The 21,956-nt window shown below is 41.7% G+C and overlaps 1 protein-coding gene across 4 annotated transcripts in view; it reads left to right on the forward strand.

The window, feature by feature from the left end:
• The window catches only part of GSAP (gamma-secretase activating protein), an 88,287-nt gene that overhangs the window by 61,108 nt on the left and 5,223 nt on the right, over window positions 1–21,956 (forward strand). For all 4 annotated transcript variants that reach the window (XM_068972381.1, XM_068972384.1, XM_068972382.1 and 1 more), the window contains 8 exons: window positions 4,825–4,953; window positions 6,060–6,118; window positions 6,805–6,836; window positions 8,568–8,629; window positions 12,322–12,417; window positions 15,205–15,275; window positions 15,751–15,845; window positions 21,475–21,594. In XM_068972381.1, coding sequence (XP_068828482.1) covers window positions 4,825–4,953; window positions 6,060–6,118; window positions 6,805–6,836; window positions 8,568–8,629; window positions 12,322–12,417; window positions 15,205–15,275; window positions 15,751–15,845; window positions 21,475–21,594 — 664 coding nt within the window. The remainder of the gene's footprint in view (window positions 1–4,824; window positions 4,954–6,059; window positions 6,119–6,804; window positions 6,837–8,567; window positions 8,630–12,321; window positions 12,418–15,204; window positions 15,276–15,750; window positions 15,846–21,474; window positions 21,595–21,956) is intronic.

Genomic DNA, 21,956 nt, shown 5'->3' on the forward strand with positions numbered 1-21,956 from the left:
CAGTTTACTTCCCAGATATGGAAATTGAGAAACAGACCTGGTCAAGGATTCCTGTTTTTCTTTCTCTTCTGCCAGTCATTCGACTATGCTGCTTTTGTTCGTAGTTTGGTTGAGAACAGAATGTTTAATTCTTAAGGTTGAGACTAGGAAACTATCTTAGCATGGGATTTCTTAAGATACAAGCTGATTGTGAGATGTAATAGTTTAGAGGCATATTTAGTAAATTACATTAAAAGTCACATCCCATTAAAAATGAGTACTACCCAGCTGGGAAGAGAAGAGAGAGCTTTTTACTAAATGTTGGGAAGAAGGAGGAAGTCCACTTGTAAATAGGAGAATTTGCACATACCACATGTGGCCTTCCTAGCAGGAAGCCTCAGGAGTTAAAGTCACTGTCCTTGTATGGATGGCCCTGTTTAGAGCATCTTGGCTTAGTATTGTACCTTGCTAGCTTTATGGACACATAGATGTTTCTATTTTATTCTGTTTGTACTGGAGGTAGTGGGCCACTGTGTTTCTCTGGGCTGCAAGTAAAAGCTGATACTGAGATAGTATCCACTGACGAGACAAGTTTGATGCTTTACCTTTACTAGTTGAGCCCTGGCATGAAGGGTGAAGTTGGCTTCCTCTTCTGTGAAAGAAGATGCTGGTTAATCAGCAGATGTAGGATCAAAGCCAGAAGGCCTTTAAGAAATGAGAAGCAGATATTTTTTTCCTGATAGTAACTTGCAGATGAGTCAATAAGTACCACAGTGCTTTTTTTTTTTTTTTTCCTTTCTTGGTACTTCTTTTTTAAAGAGAAAAAAATCAAATTTATTTCCCACATAAGTGGAAAACAGTCTCTTAATATAACCCTTTAGTCCTATTTTTCAATTAATATTAGTTGTGGTGGGCTACATTTGGTAATTATTTCATGTCAACCTAAAAGTCAAATTAAGATTATTTCTCAAGAAGAGACTTGAATAATTCTCCTTCCTTCAAAATCAAAATGTAAAACTGTCCCTTGTATAGGGAAATGCTCCTGGGTCATTCCTTAAGGATCTGATGGCTTCTAACACCAGAGTCTTCCAGAAGTAGCTAAACTCATGAGTATTTTCTTATAAAGCATTTTTGTGTATTTGAAAGCATTATAAGCTCTTTTCAAGAAGCTGGCAATGTGCTTCTTAGATTGTTGTGGCTTTTCCTCTCCTGTTGTCCCTGATGAATATGGTGCTTAGTACTCAGCTAGTGCCGTAAATGCTGGCTGACAGAGAGGAGTGTCTTTCTGTGCTCCCGGGCTGGCCGGTAGGGTGTGATTGTGTAGCTCCCACGCCCTCTTCCCCCCAGACTATGTAATGACAGCTGGCATTTTACCTTGGTGCTTCTTTTACTCTCTGGGTCAAGGAATGTGCTGGTGTTACTTTGGCATTTGAAGACTCTTTGAAGGTTAGATTGAACCTCCTCTCTAACCCTATGTCCTGTTAAGTCACAACACAATTGCAAGTCTTCAGGCAGGTGGTTCTTCATCAGCCTTTAAGCCAGAGATGTAGATGAAAACCTTCGAGAGTGGCTAAGAGACTGACATGACCTGGATGTGCTCAAGCATGTTCTCAGCCCAGGTTGAACACTAGACATGCCTGGGGAATGTCTAAAACTCATGAGGCCCAGGTCACAGTCCACACCAGTAGGAGTCTAGGGAATGGGACCCAGGTGGTTACTGAGGTTGGCAGTCATACACTAGGGGCAGATATATTCACTGCAGAGATTGAAGTGCCGTGGCTTGTTTTCTCTACTTTTTCTAAAGCTCTGTCTATGGTCTGAATCTTTGCTCATTTCCTGGGAGCTGCACCTGGAACATCCTCTCTTCACTTTTCACTTATGTATCCATTTTCATCTTCTGGGTCTTATCTATTTCCAAGACTTCCAAATGGGCTTCCCTTGTAGCTCAGCTGGTAAAGAATTCACCTGCAGTTCAGGAGACCCCGGTTCAATTCCTGGGTCGGGAAGATCCCCTGGAGAAGGGATAGGTTATCCACTCCAGTATTCTTGGGCTTCCCTGGTGGCTCAGATGGTAAAGAATCTGCCTACAGTGTGGGAGACCTGGGTTCGATACTGGCTTGGCAAGATCCCCTGGAGGAGGGCATGGCAACCCACTCCAGTATTCTTGCCTGGAGAATCCCCATGGACAGAGGAGCCTGGCAGGCTACAGTCCATGGGATCACAGAGTTGGATATGACTGAGTGACTAAGCACAGACTTCCAAATAGACCTCCCAATTTATAATGATCTTCGTGAATTTTCATAGCTTAAAAAATTGCCTCCTTATCTAGTAGATACCAAGTAGTGACATAGGCCATTAACTGTTTGCGCTCTCTCAATATCCATATCGTAACATCCAGCCCAGAGACCTCCTTCAGTCACCTACCCGTATTAAATGCTGCTGCTGCTGCTAAGTCGCTTCAGTCGTGTCCGACTCTGTGCGACCCCATAGACAGCAGCCCACCAGGCTCCCCCGTCCCTGGGATTCTCCAGGCAAGAACACTGGAGTGGGTTGCTATTTCCTTCTCCAATGCATGAAAGTGAAAAGTGAAAGTGAAGTCACTCAGTCGTGTCCGACTCTTCCAGACCACATGGACTGCAGCCCACCAGGCCCCTCCATCCTGGGAGTTGGAGGCCTGGAGAAGGGTTGCCTTCTCCGACCCATATTAAATAGACCTACAAATATTAAAATATTTCTGGGGCTTTTGGCTACCCTTATTTAAATGTAAGTTATTGTTTTAAAACTTAATGTTCCCTTCTACCTCAGTAGTTTTAACTATTTTAAGCTATGGATTCCTTTGAAATGGATATAAGCTCTAGACCTTCATCCCAGAAAAGTGCTCATAAGAACACACACTCTGTTTTACATACAATCATTAGACTCAGGACCGCCTCAAACATGTCCTTGGACTTGTTTTATCTGCCTGTTCTCAACTAAGACAAGGTTATGAGGAAAAGGACTTTTTTAATGGGGTGAGGGTGAGAGGAAGGTAGTTTGGGAGCCGCAGTGTGAGTATGAAAATAGGGTCTTCTGACAGAAGGATGCCGTTGGCCTGAGGGGAAGAGGGGCTTGCCCAGGTAGGCCATCATCATTCCTTCCTCCCGTCTCATCGGTGGGCAAGGTTGGGTGGACCGAGCAGCGGGGCTCCAATGCAAAGCAGGCAGAACTAGATGCCTAACTGACCACTAGATGGCACCACCGCACCAGTTAATTTGCTGGCTTTGGGCACTAGTTGGAGAAGGCGATGGCACCCTACTCCAGTACTCTTGCCTGGAAAACCCCATGGATGGAGGAGCCTGGTGGGCTGCAGTCCATGGGGTCGCGAAGAGTTGGACACGACTGAGCAACTTCACTTTGACTTTTTACTTTCATGCATTGGAGAAGGAAATAGCAACCCACTCCAGTGTTCTTGCCTGGAGAATCCCAGGGACGGGGGAGCCTGGTGGGCTGCCGTCTGTGGGGTCGCACAGAGTCGGACACGACTGAAGTGACTTAGCAGCAGTAGCAGCAGCAGCAGCAGCAGCAGCCTAAACTCAGATGTAGAATAGCTGCAGCAAGAAAAGCTGTAGCGACTTCCTGTCAGGGTCCTCATTCTGTCAGTTGTCTCCAGGGTTTGCTTGCAATATAAGGGAGACAAAATGGTGGGCAAAGGTGCATCCACTATCAGCGCACGGACAGGGAAAGGGAAGGTAAGAGAGGTAGGTCAGGTGTGGACCTGACTCCTGGTTTCCGATTTCCTCTGGAAATGACAATTTCTTGGACATAGCTCTTCCTGTCTCTGTGAAAATGGGTGTTGGCTGGACAGGCCTTTCAAGCTTCTGAAATAGCAAGTTCGTTTTGTTATGTAACGCACTTTCCTGATACCGGTATCCATTTTAAGCCACTTGTGACTGTGCTTTCAATAAGAATTTGGGTGATGTGCTATTACTTAACAAAGGGCATTTTTCTTGATGGGGCATTTTTTTAAAGTTCTCTTTTTTTTTTCCCTTGTAATACAGCCAAGTCTGTTCCTGCTGTAGGCATTAAGGTCACTTTGTTTCCTGGCCACACATTGCACCCTTGATCCCAGTCAAATCTTTTATAAATGCATATATTTTGGCAAGATAATAGGTATCATGAATCTGTCTTCATTAATTTGCAAAAACAATTTTTTGTCAGGATATCCTTTAACATTAAAAATATGTTACTATAGCATTTTATTTTAAAATGAACATAATGAATATTTTTTGCTTCGGGCTAGTACAGTGATATCAATATGTCAAAAACCTAGAGGGAGATGGTTGCCAGCTAATTCCATTTTGAAGTAATTGACAACTGAGTGTGAAAGGAGTTCACTTCAGCATTCTGATTCTTGAGTTTTGAAAAAGACCCTTTGGAAATAAATAAACTTAACTGGAAAGTAAACCTATACTTCCATGTGATCCAAATCTTGTGATTATTCTGTCACTGAACAGGGCATTGTTGATATAACCTGAGTCAGAATGGGTCTCTGGGGAGGAAATGACTTGATGTGTTCAAAGCAGGCTTCCCTGCTTAGCCTTCACCCAGGGGGAGTCACACTGGCTTAGGGAAGTGAGCAGCTCTCTCTGTGTGTAAAAGGGGCTTGAAAAGAAAGGGAGGGAGGCAAGCCTCTTTGAGTCTGTTTTAGAATTCCTGTCGGGACAAGACTGCCATCCCTTGTGGGAAGTATATGGTCAGAAATGCTGCCTCATGAGAGCTTTGTAGGAAGGCCTGCATGGGCCGTGCTATGTAGTTCAGGCCACAGGACCTGCTTCTCGAGCCCACTGATGTTTTTGTCTCTTACAGGTGCATAGCTTTAAGGGCTACTGGGAAAAACTGAACTCCAACCTGGAATATGTGAAGTACTCCAAGCCACACTTACACTATAACAATAGCGTGGTCAGGAGAGAGTGGCACAACCTGATCTCAGAAGAGGTATGTGTGGGTTCCTGAAAGGAGAGCAAGAAGCCCAGCAGATTAGGTTAGGTGAGACCCTTATGTCATAAAGCTGGCTTAGGTCCAGCACTGTTCATTAGTGCTGCTGATCCCCAGTAGGCAGACCAAGGTTTTCTGTGATCTCTTTCTCTTCAAGAGGAAATTAAAGTGCAAAGAGGTTAAGGGACACACACAACACATTCATAGTAGAAGTGGGATTCACATTCAAGTCTCAGATGTGTTCTTGCATTACTTACATAGTTAAAAAGTAATTTTAAAAAATCTATAGGTTCCCAAATTTGTGGTTGCTAGTAGTTAGGGGTCGCACAGAGTCGGACACGACTGAAGCGACTTAGCAGCAGCAGAAGCAGCAGAAATTAGGGAGGGCTTCCCTGATGGTTTAGTGGTAAAGAGTCCACTTGCCAGTGCAGGAGACGTGGGTTTGATCCCTTGATGGGAAAGATCCCCTGGAGGAGGAAATGGCAACCCATTCCAGTATTCTTGCCTGGGAAATCTCATAGACAGAGGAGCTTGGCTGGCTACAATCCATAGAGTGAGAAAGAGTCGGACACAACTGATCAACTGAGCACAGACAGACGGGTTAGGAATGGTTGAAAGCAAAAGAGTGAATATGACTCCTGTAAAGGGGTAACACAAGGGAGATCTTGGGGGTGATGGAGCAGTTCTGTATCTGGATTATGGTTGTACGTTGTCGTACGTGAATCTATACATGTGATAAGATGGCAGAACTGCATGCTCACTGGTTTGGGTATTGCACTACTGTTGTTTATGTAAGATGTGAACACTGGGAGAGGCTGGGTGAAGAGTATGTGAGCTCTTCTCTGCAGCATTGTTGGCTAGAGTCGTAGTGTTATTGTATTGATATATAAAATATAGTTGGACTTGCAGGTCCCTGAAAACTTGTAATAGGTTCAGAATAAAAGTTTTTTAAGCCAATTTTTTAAGAATCTAGGTGTTGTGATTACCTTGAAAGAAAGTCTCCTTTTTTTCTGAACTCTTAACTATATTGTATTATGACCTTAGTGTGAAAAATGTCACCCACAAAACCTTCACCTTCCATACCTCTGATGTATTTTCACTCCTAGAAAACAGGAAAAAGAAGGTCTACGGTGTATGTGAGAAATATTCTTGATAATGCAATAAAGTAAGTAAAATGAAGGACTATTGTAGCTATAAGATGGCTATCTTTTGTGATTACTTTGCTGGCTGCCTTTCAGGGAAGTAGCTTACTACTTTTGTTGTCTTCTCAATGAGATGATGCTGTCAGCAGCCACCGAGCCCTGCTTTGGAGATTGGAGCTAGAGTTTCTTGTGGGAAAAGTTTGTATGTTAAACCTTTTAGATTTGCATCCTGGGGATGGATGACTCAAGGAATAAGTAGTAATGAAAGCGCTTATTAATAGAGCGCTTTAGAGGGGGTACAAGTAGTGGGTTGATTTTAAATAAGAGTTAGTCGGCTGGTGAACCTGCTCTTATTTTGAAAGCATGTTTTCTGAGCAGATGAGTCATCTCAGAGTGCTACAAGCCGAGGCCCCATTCCAACCCCTGTTCTATTTTCTGTTCCCATTATTTCCAATAACTGAGAGCTGCAATTGTTCTAAATTACCGTCATTGTTTGCACTAAAGAGTTTTGAGATTTTATAATTGCTTAATGTGGCTTTTGCCAAGTTGATTAAAGTTTTTGAGGTTTTCAGCAGCCTGAGAACAGTTTCTGCAGTGGTTTTATGGGTTTTTAAACGATAATATCTTTGTATGGTATTGTGGGTTTTTATTTTTTATTTTTTTTATTAATGTTTCCTGTCTGAATAACATTGGCTAATTTTTCTTGTAGGGTGATTTCTAACCTACAGGCAAAGAATTTGGGTAAGAAAAGACCTGTAATAAAGCCTTCTGGATTTCAGTCAGTTGTTTGTTTGTGACACCATTCCTCCTCCCACTGTGGGTTGGCCGGGAAATCACTTCCACTAGCTCAGTGAAGGCAATACCCTTTACTATCTTCCTGTCAGAGCGACTCCCAGTTCCTTCCATGTCTCTCTTGGCACCAGGTCCTTTGGGAACAGCTGCTGAATGTGCTTTTGCTGTAGGACTCCCTGACTGTAGGTTTTCCTCCTATTTCCCTGTAAACTGATCTAATTAACATGCTCGCTGGCTGTACTTGCAGGGTGTACTTCCCTTGGCCTAGAGCTATTCTCTCTCCAGCTATCTATCTGTGGGACTCTTTCACACCTCTTAAAGGTCAGCCTTGCCCTTTTTTTTCCCTAAGCTGTAATTTTTATGTTGTTTTATGGGCTTGGATGTTTAGTTATATGCTGGGTGACCCTAATGGAAATTATTTTATACAGTGCTTTGCTGCACATCCTGCAGCTGTGCACACAGCCCACGTGAGCAGTGAAGTCACTGAGCAGCCCTGGGTCGTCCCGGCCTGAAGCCAGGGCTCTGCCACCAACCCCAGGCAGGAGCAGTCAGCCAGGGGTGTGCACATGCTTGCAGGCTCCCCTTCTTGCATCACTCGGGGATTTGTAGTATGGGACGTGTGACTGGTCTGGCTGAGGTTTCTGTATCTTCTGCTCCCAAGTCTGGTTAGAGCTCCTTCTGTTCCTGTACTTCAGGGCCGTTTGCATCTATTACTAGTCATTCTGTCTTGATGCACTTTAGGGAACTTCCTCTCACATTCTTTGTTTGTGCTAGTTTCCTAGGAAGAAAGTCACTGTCAGAAGAGAACATTCTTTATGAAATGCGGAACAACCATGAAAACTGCTGGGCTCTAGTTTTGAATTTTTCATCATGAAGGTTGTGTAGGATCCAGTTAGGATTTATCCCAAGGAGTCAAGAAGCATCTGTGCCCCCCTGAAAGGAGTCCTCAGCTCCCTAACCAGGGCAGTTCTACCTCTTGACCAGCACTGTGACTCAGGTTTTGGCAGAGGAAGATGGGGCATAAATTTGCTCTAGGAGGTCTTCCTAGAGACAGCGTTTGCCTGCCCCTTCAGTCTTGCTGGTACAGTGCAAATCATGGTGGAGAAAGTGCCATTTGGTTTAACTTTACACGCCGCTTTTCCATCTCAGTCTAACTACATTTTCAGTCCAATAACTTGTGCCAGTTATTATTTGCCACAGTAGTTGACTGTGGTGACTGGTCCCCTCACCTCAGTAATTCTATAAACTACAACTTGGAGTCAGAAAGAAGGAAGTCACGTGATCCTTCCACTCAGTCCCTGTTCCTGGGTTTGCCACTCCTTAGGTTTAAGAGAGGACCTGAGTTGTTTAGTCTCCTGTGAAGCAGAGGATCTCAGTGACATGTCTCCACACTGAAGAGAAATTGAAGCCAGAGGGCACTGGTGTTGGGAATGTGTTCCTTGCGTTCTCTCTCTCTTTCAGTCTGTGCCTCTCTCTGGTTCACAGTGCTCCCTGCATACCACCTGAGTGATAAGTTGCAGCATGTAGGACAGGGTCGCACTGAAAGAAAAGTTTTCATCCTGTCAGGAGAGTGTTATATTTTCCCAATGACTCAGAGAAGGGAAGCCCAGACTGAGGCCTCTTCCTTCTGGTCATTTCCTCAAAACCACCCTGCTTGACTATCACTCTGTTTAATTTCAGAGCCAAGATTAACACCTCTCTTCCAGGAGGAAGACAACCACCAGCAGCTGCTTATCGGGCTGGTAAGTGGGACGTTTGGTGCTGGCAAACAGTGAGCTCCAAGGAAGGGGGAGAGGGCTAGATTGTATTTCTCATTCTGATCTTGTTTTTCATCCATTCTGTCAACACATGGTTGTTGCCATCCACCCACTATAGGCCCTGTGTGTTCACTAGTAAGGAACACACATATAATTTCTGCCCTCTTGGTATTTGTAGTCTTGTGAGAGAAACACAGATTAATCAGTCACCCCAATAAATGTATAATTATAAAGCATCATAAAGAAATGTATAACACTGAGAGTATTTAAAACAGGAAAGACCAGCATCTCTGTGGCCTTTGTATTTGGGTTTAAAATACAAAAGAATAAAATATTCTTTCTTAAGAGGTCTTACTGCTAGGAAGATCAGAGATGTAAATCAAAATAAATTAATTGAAGAGCAGAATTGGCAAGTAAATCCAAAATCTTAAGAAAAAAAAAATAGTTAAACATCTAAATCTGAAAAACATCTTTAACTGAAAAACTAGTTTTAAAAAAATTTAATAAAATATTAGTAATGCTGTGCAGGCTTAGGAATGGGATAATCTATTACCTTAGATAAGGCTAGTTTAAAAATATGAGAAAAATATGTGTAAATACATAGCCATAACACTTAAAAATTCTAGTTAAACAATGTTTCCTTGGCAAATAGAAATTGCAAACTTGAGCCAAGGAGAAATAGAAAACCTGAAAGTATAATAACCATAAAATAATTTGGAAAAAATGTCAAAGATTAGCTCTAAAAAAGGCCCCAAGCTATCTAATGAGTTAGTTCTTTCAAACTTTTAAAGACCAGATTATTCTCACATTATGTAAAGTATTTTTGAGGAATGATGGGAAGCTTTTTACTCACTTTAAAAAGCATGATCTTTAAACCAGAATCTGACATGACCACTTTTACTTGTGAATATAGATACCGCAGGCTTAATTAAAATACTTTCCAATACTCTGTTTGAAAATACAACTTGGCCATGTGGGCTTATTTCCAGGAAGGCTTAATATTAGTCCAAGAGGCAAAACTGATTCTATGGGTGCTAAAAGTTGATGAAAGTATAATTCAACTCTTGGAATTTTAAACAAAATTTAGTCTCATACTAGTAGCCAGCATCCTTCTTAATCTCACTTTGGAGGCATTCCTATTAAAATCAGAAAGAAGCTAAGTATACTTGCTGTTTTCACTAAAATTTTACATTATTCTAAAAATTCTAGCCAATGAAAGAAGAAACAAGAGTAAAAGAAGATAGTATAATTGTCTAATGAAACAACAAAATAATCAACTGGGAAAATGGAAAATAATAAAATTAAAAAAACAAAGAATAAAAATAATAATGTAAGTTAGTAAGCTGACAATGCTGTATTTATTTTCATTTTATTAGAATTAATCAGTTAGAAAAGATAATGAAAAACAGTATATAATTTCCAATTCCTTAGCATCTAGCTTTAATGAAATTACCAACAAAAAGCCAATTAAATTTCTCTGACAACTAAGTGACTCACGTAACAAAATAAGGAAGAGTGGGACCGACATTACGAGATATCTAAATGTGCTTTTGATCTGCAATAATTGGAAAAATATAGCACTAACACAAAGATAGGAAATTCTGATTTAATTTTGAATATTTGGTGAATGATAAATGAAATGTTTAAAAATCAATGTGAAAAGAAATAATTTTTAGTCAGTTGATCAATCAGTGGTTGACTATCTTGAAAAGTCAATTAAATTAGATTTTTCCCACCCCAAATACACTTTATACCATAGAAATATCAGATTAATGAATTTAATATAAAAATTAGTATAATGTATATATTATTTAAATAAAATTAATATATAAATATAAAAAATTAAAGTGTGAAATAATTTGAATAAAATAAGTAGATGAATAATACTGAGAAAGCTTTTTAAGTATAGTATTGAATGTAAACATATTGGGAGAAGATTGATGGAAACCTTGAAACAGAACAACAAAAAGGCAAGCAATAATATTTAGAAAAAAATATTTGCCACATAATGTGATAAAAGGATAACATTTGGCATATAAATAAAGCTTATAAATCAGTAAGAGGACAACATACCAGAAGGGAAATGGACAAAAACTGTTACCAATGAATTTTCAAAAGTTAATTTAGGCTGAAAATATCTCGAGTTGGGGCAGAGAAAGAAAAACAATATTTAACATTGCTATAACCAAATGACAAACAGAATAACTATATATTTTTTTGTTTTTGCCTATCAAATTGATAAAAATTATATTAGGAAGGGTCAGAGTATGAGGGATTTGACAGTCCATGCAATGGAATTTGAAATTAGCATTAATATAACCTCAGTAGAAGGCATTTCAGCAGTGTCTCTGTAAGTCTAAGTACAGGACCCAAAAAATTCCATTTCTGGGAATTTAGCCTGACAAAATAATCAAGGATATGACAAACAACGCTTGTATACAGATTTTTTGGTGGTATTATTAATAGTAATAAATATTCCATATGTATAAGAAGGGAATAAATAGTTCAATTATAGTATTTTTTCATAAAATTGGTTACTGTACAACTGTTACAACTAGTGTGATACAGAATATTTAATGACAAACTATTAAATAAAAAAGCAGATTGTAAAATATTAGAATGACTATACACACTGGTAAAAAGGAAAGTAAAAAACCAAAATGTTAATGTAAATTGTAGGATTATGAGCAATGTAAGTTTTCATCTATATGATTATTACAGAAAAATTAAAATGACAAGAATATGCATCATATTTTATCCAGAAAAAAATAATGTTTTTTTTTAAAAGCTTAATCATTTAATACATGCAGGAGACTGAAATAATATACCACTCTGTCTTGGCCCAGGATGCCATGGGCTTAGTTTTGCCCAGGGTGTCTATTGTAAATCTGCTTAGATATTAATAGAAGATACATACATACATGTGTGTGTGTTGTCAGTTGTACCATTCCCATGGTATTTACTGGTACAAAGATTTCTCTAGCCAAGAGGGTCTGTTGCTGAGCAAGGCATTTAGACAAAAGAGAAGAAAAGGAAGAAGGGGAGAGAAAAGCAAAAAGCTGGGAATGCTACACCACTTGGGGAGCCCAAGGGATGGTCCTAACAGTGCGGCTATAGAAGCAAGCCCATTTGGAGACACTAGAATAAATTTTTCCATACCTTTGCATGTTAGGGAACTGCGTGGAATTGTTTTAGCCATTGCGCAGAGGGAGGTACCTGGGGCATTTCCTTTTTATTCCAGCCTCTGTCCTTCCAAACATCCAAACCCTGTTCCTTCCTATTAGCATAGACTTTCCATGTTTAGAGTTGCTCCTGTTAGTTCTCCAGAGCCAGGAGCAGTAGACTTCAATCCTTTGGTAGATCCCAAAGCTTTGGACTGCTGAGCCTAGTGACTTCCACTGGCTAACCTCCACTGGCTACTTTGGAGAATTTTTAATAGGACTGGCAGCCTGACTCTAAGCTGCTCACTGGGCTTTGGGTGTATCATAAGTCATTCATCTTGAGGAAAATGGTAGTGCCGCCTAATTTATGCCCATCAAAGGAACATCATGGGTTATACATTTCTGCTAGTGGGATCTTCAGTATTTTTCATATTGATAGGAAATGTTAATAAATGAATTCAAACCAGTTGCAGGTGTGAGTGGGTAGGTTGTGACTTATCTACCTTCTGTTTTCAGATGGTGTCTGAACTAAGAGACCATCTTTTGAGACATCTACAGGGTGTAGAAAAGAAAAAAATTGAACAGATGGTTCTGGACTACGTTTCAAAACTGGTTGGTTTTGCTTTATCTTCTCTACCCGTGCACCCCTCCCCCAACCCATCTCCTTGGTCCCCTGGTTTCCAGTATGTGGTTCAGTATGTTTTTCATATTAGGATTTTGGATCTCTCCTGTCCTCAAACCTGTACATATGATGCTGTAGATTGAAGAAAGGGGAAAAAGAACCAAAACACAAGGAGAACAGGCCTTGGAAGTGGTTTATTTTTCCCTTCCAGTAGTGGTTATATATGCTTATGGAACAGTGCATACATGTGTTTACATATGCATGGAACAGTGATGAATTCAGCATGGGTGCCAAATGTTCATGCCATCTTGGCATTTTCCAGCTCCCTATTAAACTGTAGGTAGTAATTTCTGTACATGGAGGTTTATGCAAACGTGAGAGAACTTGAACTTCAATTCTTAATTAGCTCCAACAGCCTAATTAGGCAAGATTCCAGCTCAGTTATATAAATACTACCACATTAGAATCTGCAGGTGAGACTGGCAGTTCATTCACCGGGCAGCCACTCATTGAAACTGTGTGATTGAACTTAATAACACTGGTCCTTGTGTAAACAGAAGTGATGAGGCTGGATTGAAATTTGAGCCTGTCTTGGTATCTTTCAAAATGTGTATGGAACTGAGGCCTGACCTTACTTAGAATCTAGAAATAATATGATAGGTAAAAATTTTTTAAGTATTTAAATATAAAGAACAAGAAAAAAAAAAAAAACCTCCAATACTCCATTTCTCTAGTTTGGATAGAACTAGTGTGTAAATATGAACAAATATTTTTGCATTGAACTCCAGAAGATTCAGTTTATTGGATATGGCCCTGATTTAATTTCATGTTCAATTTTTATAGTTTTCCCCTTTTATTACAGTCACTGGTATCTGTTTTTAAATGATATATTTGAATTTCTACAGCAAAGTTTGACTTTTGTAGTTTTTACTATATTAGGAAAGGTTGGTATTTGCATATACTAATGTGTACAAGTGGGGCATTGGAACTTTCTTAAATAATAATTCTTTGCGATAGAAAAGGAGCTCACTTTACAAATGTGTTACTGATCTTTCTTATGTTGATACTGACTTGATTTCACTGTCCTTTTAAAAAAATTTTTTTTGTTTATTTATTTTTGGTTGTGCTGGGTCTTCATTGCTGTGCAAGCTTTTCTCTAATTGCAAGTGGGGGCTGCCCTTTGTTGTAGTGTATAAGCTTCTCATTGCGGTAGCTTCTTGTTGCAAAACTCAGGCTCAAGGGTGCATGGGCTTCAGTAGTTACAGTGCATAGGTTCAACAGTTGCTATCCCCAAGCTCTAGAGCACAGGCTCAATAGTTGTGGTGCACGGATTTATTCGCTGGGCAGCATGTGGGATCCTCCTGGGCCGGCGATCCAACCTGTGTCTTCTGCACTGGCAGCAGATTCTTTACCATTGAGCCACCAGGGAAGCCCCTTTCTTTGTCCTTTCATACTGCTGCTACTGCTGCTAAGTTGCTTCAGTCATGTCCGACTCTGTGCGACCCCATAGATGGCAGCCCACCAGGCTCCCCTGTCCCTGGGATTCTCCAGGCAAGAACACTGGAGTGGGTTGCCATTTCTCCAATGCATGAAAGTGAAAAGTGAAAGTGAAGTCACTCGGTCATGTCCAACTCTTCGCGACTCCATGGATTGCAGCCAACCAGGCTCCTCCGTCCATGTGATTTTCCAGGCAAGAGTACTGGAGTGGAGTGCCATTGCCTTCTCCATGTCCTTTCATAATGCACAGTTACTTATCATGTCATGTATCATCCTTCTTTTGACTTTAAACATCCTTTTCCGGAGTGTTAGGGTTTTTCTTCAAGCATCAGTCTTCCCTTTAGTTAATCATATTAAAAAAAAAAAAATCCACGTGACACTAGTTTGTGCTAACAGCTCCTAGAACCAATAGGACCAGAAATGGTAGCAATGTAGTCTCAGAAAACTGAGACTTGGTGCCCCTTGCCTTTCCAACCCAGCAGTCACTGACTGATGCCAAAGCTGCTTGCCCTGCCCAGAAGCAAACATCTGCGTCTCCCAGTCCCCTCCTAGGAGGGTGACTGGACAGCCTTTAAAAATAAATCCTGGGAAGTTGCTTCAGAACCTGATTATATTGCTTGTGTGTTATCTTACATGATTTCAGCCAGGGAGAGACTGAGAATCTATATCACTGAGAATAAATAGTGTCTGTCTGTGCTCGTATGGAAACTCTTCCCAATTTTGCTCCCTGTCTTTTGCCTACATGTGCAGTGCATGGGTTTGTGGTCCTGATAACAATTCCTGGAACACTGTCCTATTGCTGACAAGCTAGTGAAACATAGAACTTGACTTGAAACTAGTTTTCCTTCACAACCATGCTCGGGACCTCCCTTCTGTTCAAAATTGCCTTTCCTCTCTCGGCTGTCTACCGTGTCACCCTTGCCACATAACATGCCTAAGGCAAAAAACCCTGTTGCACTTGACCTTCACTGGGGGACAAAGGCCTGTGACTGAGGGCCTGTGTTGTGAGCGGTGGGGCTGGTTAGCCGTGGGGAAGCCCCGCTGGGGCACTACCCATGATGACAGTGGATGCTCTGTTAGATGTGGCTGCTCATTTTCAGTCTTTCCATTTTGAACTCCAGGGCTTCAGAACTGACCTCTGAAAGGCTGGGTCTATGTCCCGGCACAGCCAGAATGCCAGCTGCCCTGAAGTGCCTGTTAGAGCTATGGAAGCAGAGCTGTAGGGGCTCCTGAGGGGGAAGGGTGTGAATGGAGGTTAACAGACTCTCTTTACCCTCTAGCTGGATCTCATTTGCCAAATATTGGAAGCCAGTTGGAGGAAACATAATCTTCATCCCTGGGCTCTCCACTTGTACGCAAGTATTTCTTGCTCTGTTTTATTCTGGTGTGCAAAATGCTAAACAACTCTGCTGCCAGTATTAGTGAAGCCTTGATTAAACTTAGTAGACGAAAGTAACTTTCACAAGTTCTTACACCATCTGTCCTAGTTCTGAACTCAACATTTAAAGTTATGCCCCTGCTGCTTCACCCGTTCTCTTTCTTTGGTATATGCTTGGTGAGGAGGGAGGGGCATATAAGCTCAGTACTACCAAAAAGGGGAATTTGAGTTAACGCAATTTGTCATTTATGTGCCTACTGTCTCGTTAGATTCTAGGCATTACAACAATGGTCATCATCATATCTGTGAAGCTTTCCATAGGGTACTGCCTTTCATGGATAGCATGAATTTCATCTGGACGTGGCACTCAGAGCCACTGCTTATGTGCAAACGGGGTTTTGGAAATGAGCTGCTTGGCTGAATTGCTGCTTTGTTCTTTGACCTGCAGCAATAGACAGGCGAGTGCTGCTGAATTTGCGGTCTTTCACATCATGACCAAGATTTTGGAAGCTACTAACACTTTGTTTTTACCCCTGCCTCCTGGTAAGTCTTGGCTTTTTGTTGTTGTTGTTGTAATAAATTTGTTCTTTCTTTTGGACTTTGGCACATTATGAGTTTAAGAATGAGACCTCCTGAGTCAGAAATTTTTGGTCTCATGTACTGTAAGAGATGGGTCTGAAGTTGGTCTCTGCTGATCACATCTCCTCTGATTTTTTTTTTTTAATATTTATTTATTTGGCTGCACCAAGTCTTAGTTGTAACACATGCGATCTTTAGTTGCGGCATTTGGGATCTAGTTCCCTGACGGGGGATAGAACTCAGGCCCCTTGTATTGGGAGCACACAGAGTCCTAGCCACTGGACCACCAGGGAAATATCTTCCTTGTATACTTTAAAAAGCAGATTGAAGGCCAAGAGAAAAGCCAAGTCTAACTTCTATGGAAACTTGCTGGCGTGTGCTTTCTCAGTAGATGCGGAGAGCTTGGAGTCAGCTACTGTTCCTTTCTAGAAAGATGAAGTACTGGGCAGGGGAAACGGGAGAAGTCTTTAAGGAGGGTGCAGACTGCAATGATGTAATCCATCTCCTCTTTCCTGGGGGAGGATTTACGGCCTCCTGCTCCCTCTTATTGAGTGTCGGTAACTATTACCTAGATTTAAGGCCCTATCGGAGAAGGCAATGGCACCCCACTCCAGTACTCTTGCCTGGAAAATCCCATGGACAGAGGAGCCTGGTGGGCTGCAGTCCATGGGGTCGCTAGAGTCGGGCACGACTAAGCAACTTCACTTTCACTTTTCACTTTCATGCATTGGAGAAGGAAATGGCAACCCACTCCAGTGTTCTTGCCTGGAGAATCCCAGAGACGGGGGAGCCTGGTGGGCTGCCGCCTATGGGGTTGCATAGAGTCAGACACAACTGAAGTGACTTAGCAGCAGCAGCAGCAAGGCCCTATGGACGAGGGAGCTCTGGTTAACCAGAAACTCTCTTCTGATTATTAAACTGTACTGTAGCTTGTCACCAACTTTAGGGGGCCAGATCTGGTCCCTTTGCAACTGTCTAGGACTTCACTTTCACTTTTCACTTTCATGCATTGGAGAAGGAAATGGCAACCCACTCCAGTGTTCTTGCCTGAAGAATCCCAGGGATGGCGGAGCCTGGTGGGCTGCTGTCTATGGGGTCGCACAGAGTCGGACAAGACTGAAGCAACTTAGCAGCAGCAGCAGCAGCAGGATATTTTGAACCTGTGGAAAACTTCATTGATGTCTCCAGGCCTAGTTTATCTGATCAAGAAAGTTAACATTCAGAAGGAAGTGGACCTGGCTGTGTTTCAAAAATTGAGTTGATTCTTATATGTTCCTTGGAAACTGAAAACTTCCCTTGGAATTTTGAAACAGGACCAAATCAGATCTCAAAACATTCCTGGCACGTGTGCCTGCAATCATTCATTTAATTGGTCGTTTTTTAATTCAATCAACAAACATTTGTTGAGCCAGGTACTGGGCTGGTAGTTAGAGCAGTTCCAAAAATTAACACAAGTCTACTAGGGAAAATATGCGTATAAATCAATATTCATTTTAAGAAACAAATAAGCTCCTGTTTACTCTAAACTGCTTAACTTATGCTGAATATGTTTAAGTTCTGATGAATTTTAAGCTTATGGTAGCTATCACTATGTAATATGTATTAGCCAATTTTATTTAATTTGTTCTTTCCTATATATCTATCCGTCCATTCCTCATTAATTTGCTCCTTTGCTCATTCATTTTCCACTGACTGTATACGGTATCCATTTTTGTGCCAGGTACTGTTTTAGGTACTTTACACAAATTAGCATATTTAATTTTCATAATGATGCTAAGTGATAAGAGCTTAAATTGAACCACATTAAATTATTTCTATACAATCAGCTTTTGACCAACAAAGATGGCACTTTCATACGGTTCCATTTAATGTTATTCCCATTTTATAGATGGTGAAATTGAGGCACAGAAAGGAAGTAACTTGCCTAAAGTCACATAGCTATTAAGGAACAGAGCAGCGCTCAAATCCAGGGAGTTTGGCTCTAAAATCTTTGCTTCTAACTACTATTCTGTGCTACCTCTTGAATTTTATATTACAGTTAAATTAGTTGATATTGAAACATTGGCTATTTATGGGTGCAGAAAATCCCCACAGCACATCTCAGCTTCTCGGCATTTGTGAAGTGTCTGATACAGTCTGGAATCCATTATACTTTCTCTATCCATACACCTTATCTTACAAGATCTGCTTGTAGTGGAGGCACAAAGGGAGTTTCTTGTGACTTTGCAGGGATCTAAAAGTGATGGTTCATGAGAAGAATGGCAGGTTTTAAATGGAATATGAATTGTGAAGTACCCTCTAGAAAGAATGAAAGGATATCATGAAAGTTATGTATGGTTTTCTGGCTTAAATTCTTAAATGCTTGTCTTTAACACCATAGATCTGGTAGAGGAATGTTCACCATGGATATCTAAGCTCCTTCTATAAATAAATAAAACTGACTCACTGGGAATAATATTCTATCTGGGAGATTATAAAAATCCACTTTCTACGGAACGTTGCATTTCTTCACAGAGCTGGATAAAGACAGAAAACAGAAAAACGTTACCCATAGTGACTGAAAACTATTATGAGTAAGACTTAAATGGCTGGTGTCCATGGATCAAATAAGGAAGAGCAGTTTCTCTTTCTCTTTTTTTCTGAAATGCTTCTCTAATATGAAGTGGCACTGGATTGTGTGTGTGTGTAAATGCCTATTATTTTTGTGTGTTCATATGTAAATGAGCTTGCCTTCCAGGCCCCCTGGACTGATGAGAACTGTTTGAGTTCCAAGTACAGGAACCTGTAACTGGAAGTAAAGATAAAAAAGTGAATGGGGGCCGCAGAAGGGAAGTCAGAATTTAGAGCTGGAGTGTTTACAATTAAAAAGGGCCCTGTGTTCCCCTTACTGCCTGGAGAAGGCCCAGAGTCCTAGAGGATGAGTACTAGAGTTGGCTGGTGCAAGAACTCTCTCTTTTGGAGCTGATGCCTACTTCTGCCCAGTTTGCTCTGTTGCTTAAAGCTGACATGCTGAGCGGAAGCCCAGAATGGACTGTTGAATTTGGGACTGTGCCCTTGGGAAAGAGGATGAAAGGGTGTGAGGGATTTTTAGGACATGGATGTGGGGCTAGAGAGGAATTTTGAATCTAGAGAACTATAAGATCAGTAGCCTATTATAAATTCTTTTTCAGAAATAATCTGATAACTTTTTTAATATTGGGAAGACTGTCCAAATCCATTTGAAAAATCTCATGTTGCTAATTAGCTAATAGAATCTTTTTTTTTTTTTTTTTTGTATCAGGGCATTTGGGAGATTCATCCCATTGTCAGCCCATTAACATTCGCTTGAGGGCAGAGTCTGAACTTTATCTGACAATGTTGCCAGTGACAGGGGACTCCAGTCTCCCTCTGCTCGTGATTCACGTGCTTAGAGAAGGACGCTCTACGGCCTCTCTGAATCCAAGTCCCAGCTGTCTGGCCATCATGTCTTTGTCATGTGTGCCTTTCAGGCTCGGCAGTGAATCTTCGTTATTCCCCACCCACATCTAATCAGTTTCCAAGCCAGTTCATATCACATTGCCCCTCCAGGCCCTTCCCTCCCTGTCACTATCAGTGTCCGCAGTCCCTCCTGCACAGGTTCACGCACTGGCCTCCCAGCAGGCCTTCATTCCTCCGGTAGCAAACTGTCTGTCACTCCTGTCCGTTCTTTGCCTGCAGAGAGTGTCCAACTCTTTGTGACCCCATGGACTGTAATCCACCAGGCTCCTCTGTCCATGGAATTTCCCAAGCAAGAATACTGGAGTAAGTTGACATTTCCTTCTCCAGGGGATCTTCCTGACCCAGGGATAGAACCCCCATCTTCTGTGTCTCCTGCACTGCAGGCAGATTCTTTACCTGCTGAGCCATCAGAGAAGCCCATTCTTTGCCTGTTGCTATGTTAATATTCTGAAAATAAAATTCGGAACCTCCAACCATCCTGCTCAAAGCTTCCAGTGCCTCCCCAGAGTTTACTAAATGATAGATTCCTTGCTGTCATTCAGCATTCAATCCCTGACATCTACATTCAGAGCACCCTTTACTTTTCCTTCGTAGAACTGGTCATTAAAAAAATGCATGTTTATTTTGTGATTATTTGATGGTCAGTCTTCCCTTTAGACTGGGAAGTGGATGGGAGCAGCAGTCACGCCTGTTCCCATCACTGCACACCCAGCCCCTTTGCCTGTTTGTTGAATAAATGAACCTTTCCAGCCTTACCTCCCACCATTCCTCTTACACACCTATTCTAACCCAACTGGATCGTTTACCCTTTCCTGAATGTGCCACATGCTTTCTCACCTTTGAGCCTCTGTTCATAGTGTTCCATTAATACCAGTTATTGAGGCGAGATAACATGGTTAAAAACCTAGACTAAGATGCTACAGCCTGGGTTCAAATGTCAGCTCTGCCGCTTCCTATTTGTATGATCCTGGGAAGTTTTCTTAGTTTCTGTGAATCTTGGTTTCCCAATTTATAAAATAAGGATTGAGCAGTACCCACCCCATGGTGTTACATGAGAATCAGGTGAGCCTGTACATAGATGCAAGACCTCAGTACGTGTCTGGTATTAGTCACCGTTGTACCACGTGCCAGGCTCTTCAGAGACCTAGCTCGAGTTCCCACAGCAGCCCTGCAGGAAAGGTGCTGGTGATTCTGTTTGAGGGATGAAGAGACGGAGACCAGAAAGGCTTAGTTACCTGTATCTAGTAAGCAGCACAGCACGGTTCTGGCCTCTGTTTACTCAGACCCACATGGCTTTTGCTGCTTCTCCAGTGTGTACATTCTCACATCATTTCCACTGTCAGGAATGGCATCAACCCTGCAAAGCACCTCTCACCTGACATCCAAGGGGGCTTTTCTGGCTCTCTTCCAGTCTGATATCTTCTTCTCCCATGGATGTTGTGTGTCTGGGTTAGTGTTAACAGTGGACTTAGAGATCTAGCTTTGTGAGAACTAGGGTAGCCCTGCCCATGAGACTTAGATTTGAGAGTGCCTTTTTACTGAATTCCTATAGATTTGCTATCTAACCATATCATTTTAGTTTTTCTTTTCTATGATTTAGTTCAAGGAGACCCCAAAAGCCTTTCTCCAGGGCATACCCAGAGATCAGTCATAAAAAGCATTCCCTTCTGGTCCAAATATTTTCCCCTTCAATAAAATGGTCCCTGGCCATCAGTCTTTAGCCTGGGCATGTGGAGTTTGAAGCTCTTCTGTTAATTTTTCTGTTTTGCAATTTTACCATAGAATTATAGACCTATTAAAAGTATAAAAAAAAACTATAAAAGAACTGTATAAAAAAAAGTCCATTTTTATGCCCTCTTCTTCACTTTGGCCTAGGAAGATGTACATGGTGGAGGGAATACATGTTTATTGGGGACTTACTATATACCATACTTGGTTGTGATAATACAGAGAAGGAACCTTGGACCTTATCTTCAAGGGCCTTTAAGAAGCATTTGTTTGGCTCCAGGCACCAAGCGGGGAGCTGAGTGCTTTACTGCCATCACCAGATTCGTTGCCTCTGGGAGGCTGGAGATGCTGGCTGACCGTGTTTATCATCCTGGATCCCCCTTCTCAGGTTTCCACACTCTGCACGTGATCCTTGGCGTCCGCTGTCTGCCTTTGCATAACCTGTTGCATTACATCGATCATGGAGTGTTGCTTCTCACAGAAGCAGCTGTCACAAGGCTCATGAAAGGTAAGGCCTCTGAGTTTGCCTCATCCCAGCCCCAGCACCCCCCAGGCTGGCTTTGTGGGTGTGCGACTGTGTGGTCACTCCAGGCCCTGCCACACTCAGAAGGGCCCACCCACAGTTTAATGCTCTGCCTTCAGTCTACAGCTGAAGATGGGCTCCATGATTCCGCAGCTGGGCCTGCTGAGTACAGTACGTTCCCCGTAACCATCCTTGGGCCAATGTGCCTTAGCCCTTCAAGGGCTTCTCAATCCACACACAACTATTAGACTCCTTTTCTGTACATGAGAGTACTTGAGGATAGGAGACTGAAGGCTTTTTTCTCAAGAAAAATCTCATGAAATGGCTTGCTTTCAGCTGATTAACTC

Source organism: Capricornis sumatraensis, chromosome 5, assembly GCF_032405125.1.
Source record: "Capricornis sumatraensis isolate serow.1 chromosome 5, serow.2, whole genome shotgun sequence".
In the NCBI taxonomy this organism is placed as follows: Eukaryota; Metazoa; Chordata; class Mammalia; order Artiodactyla; family Bovidae; genus Capricornis; species Capricornis sumatraensis.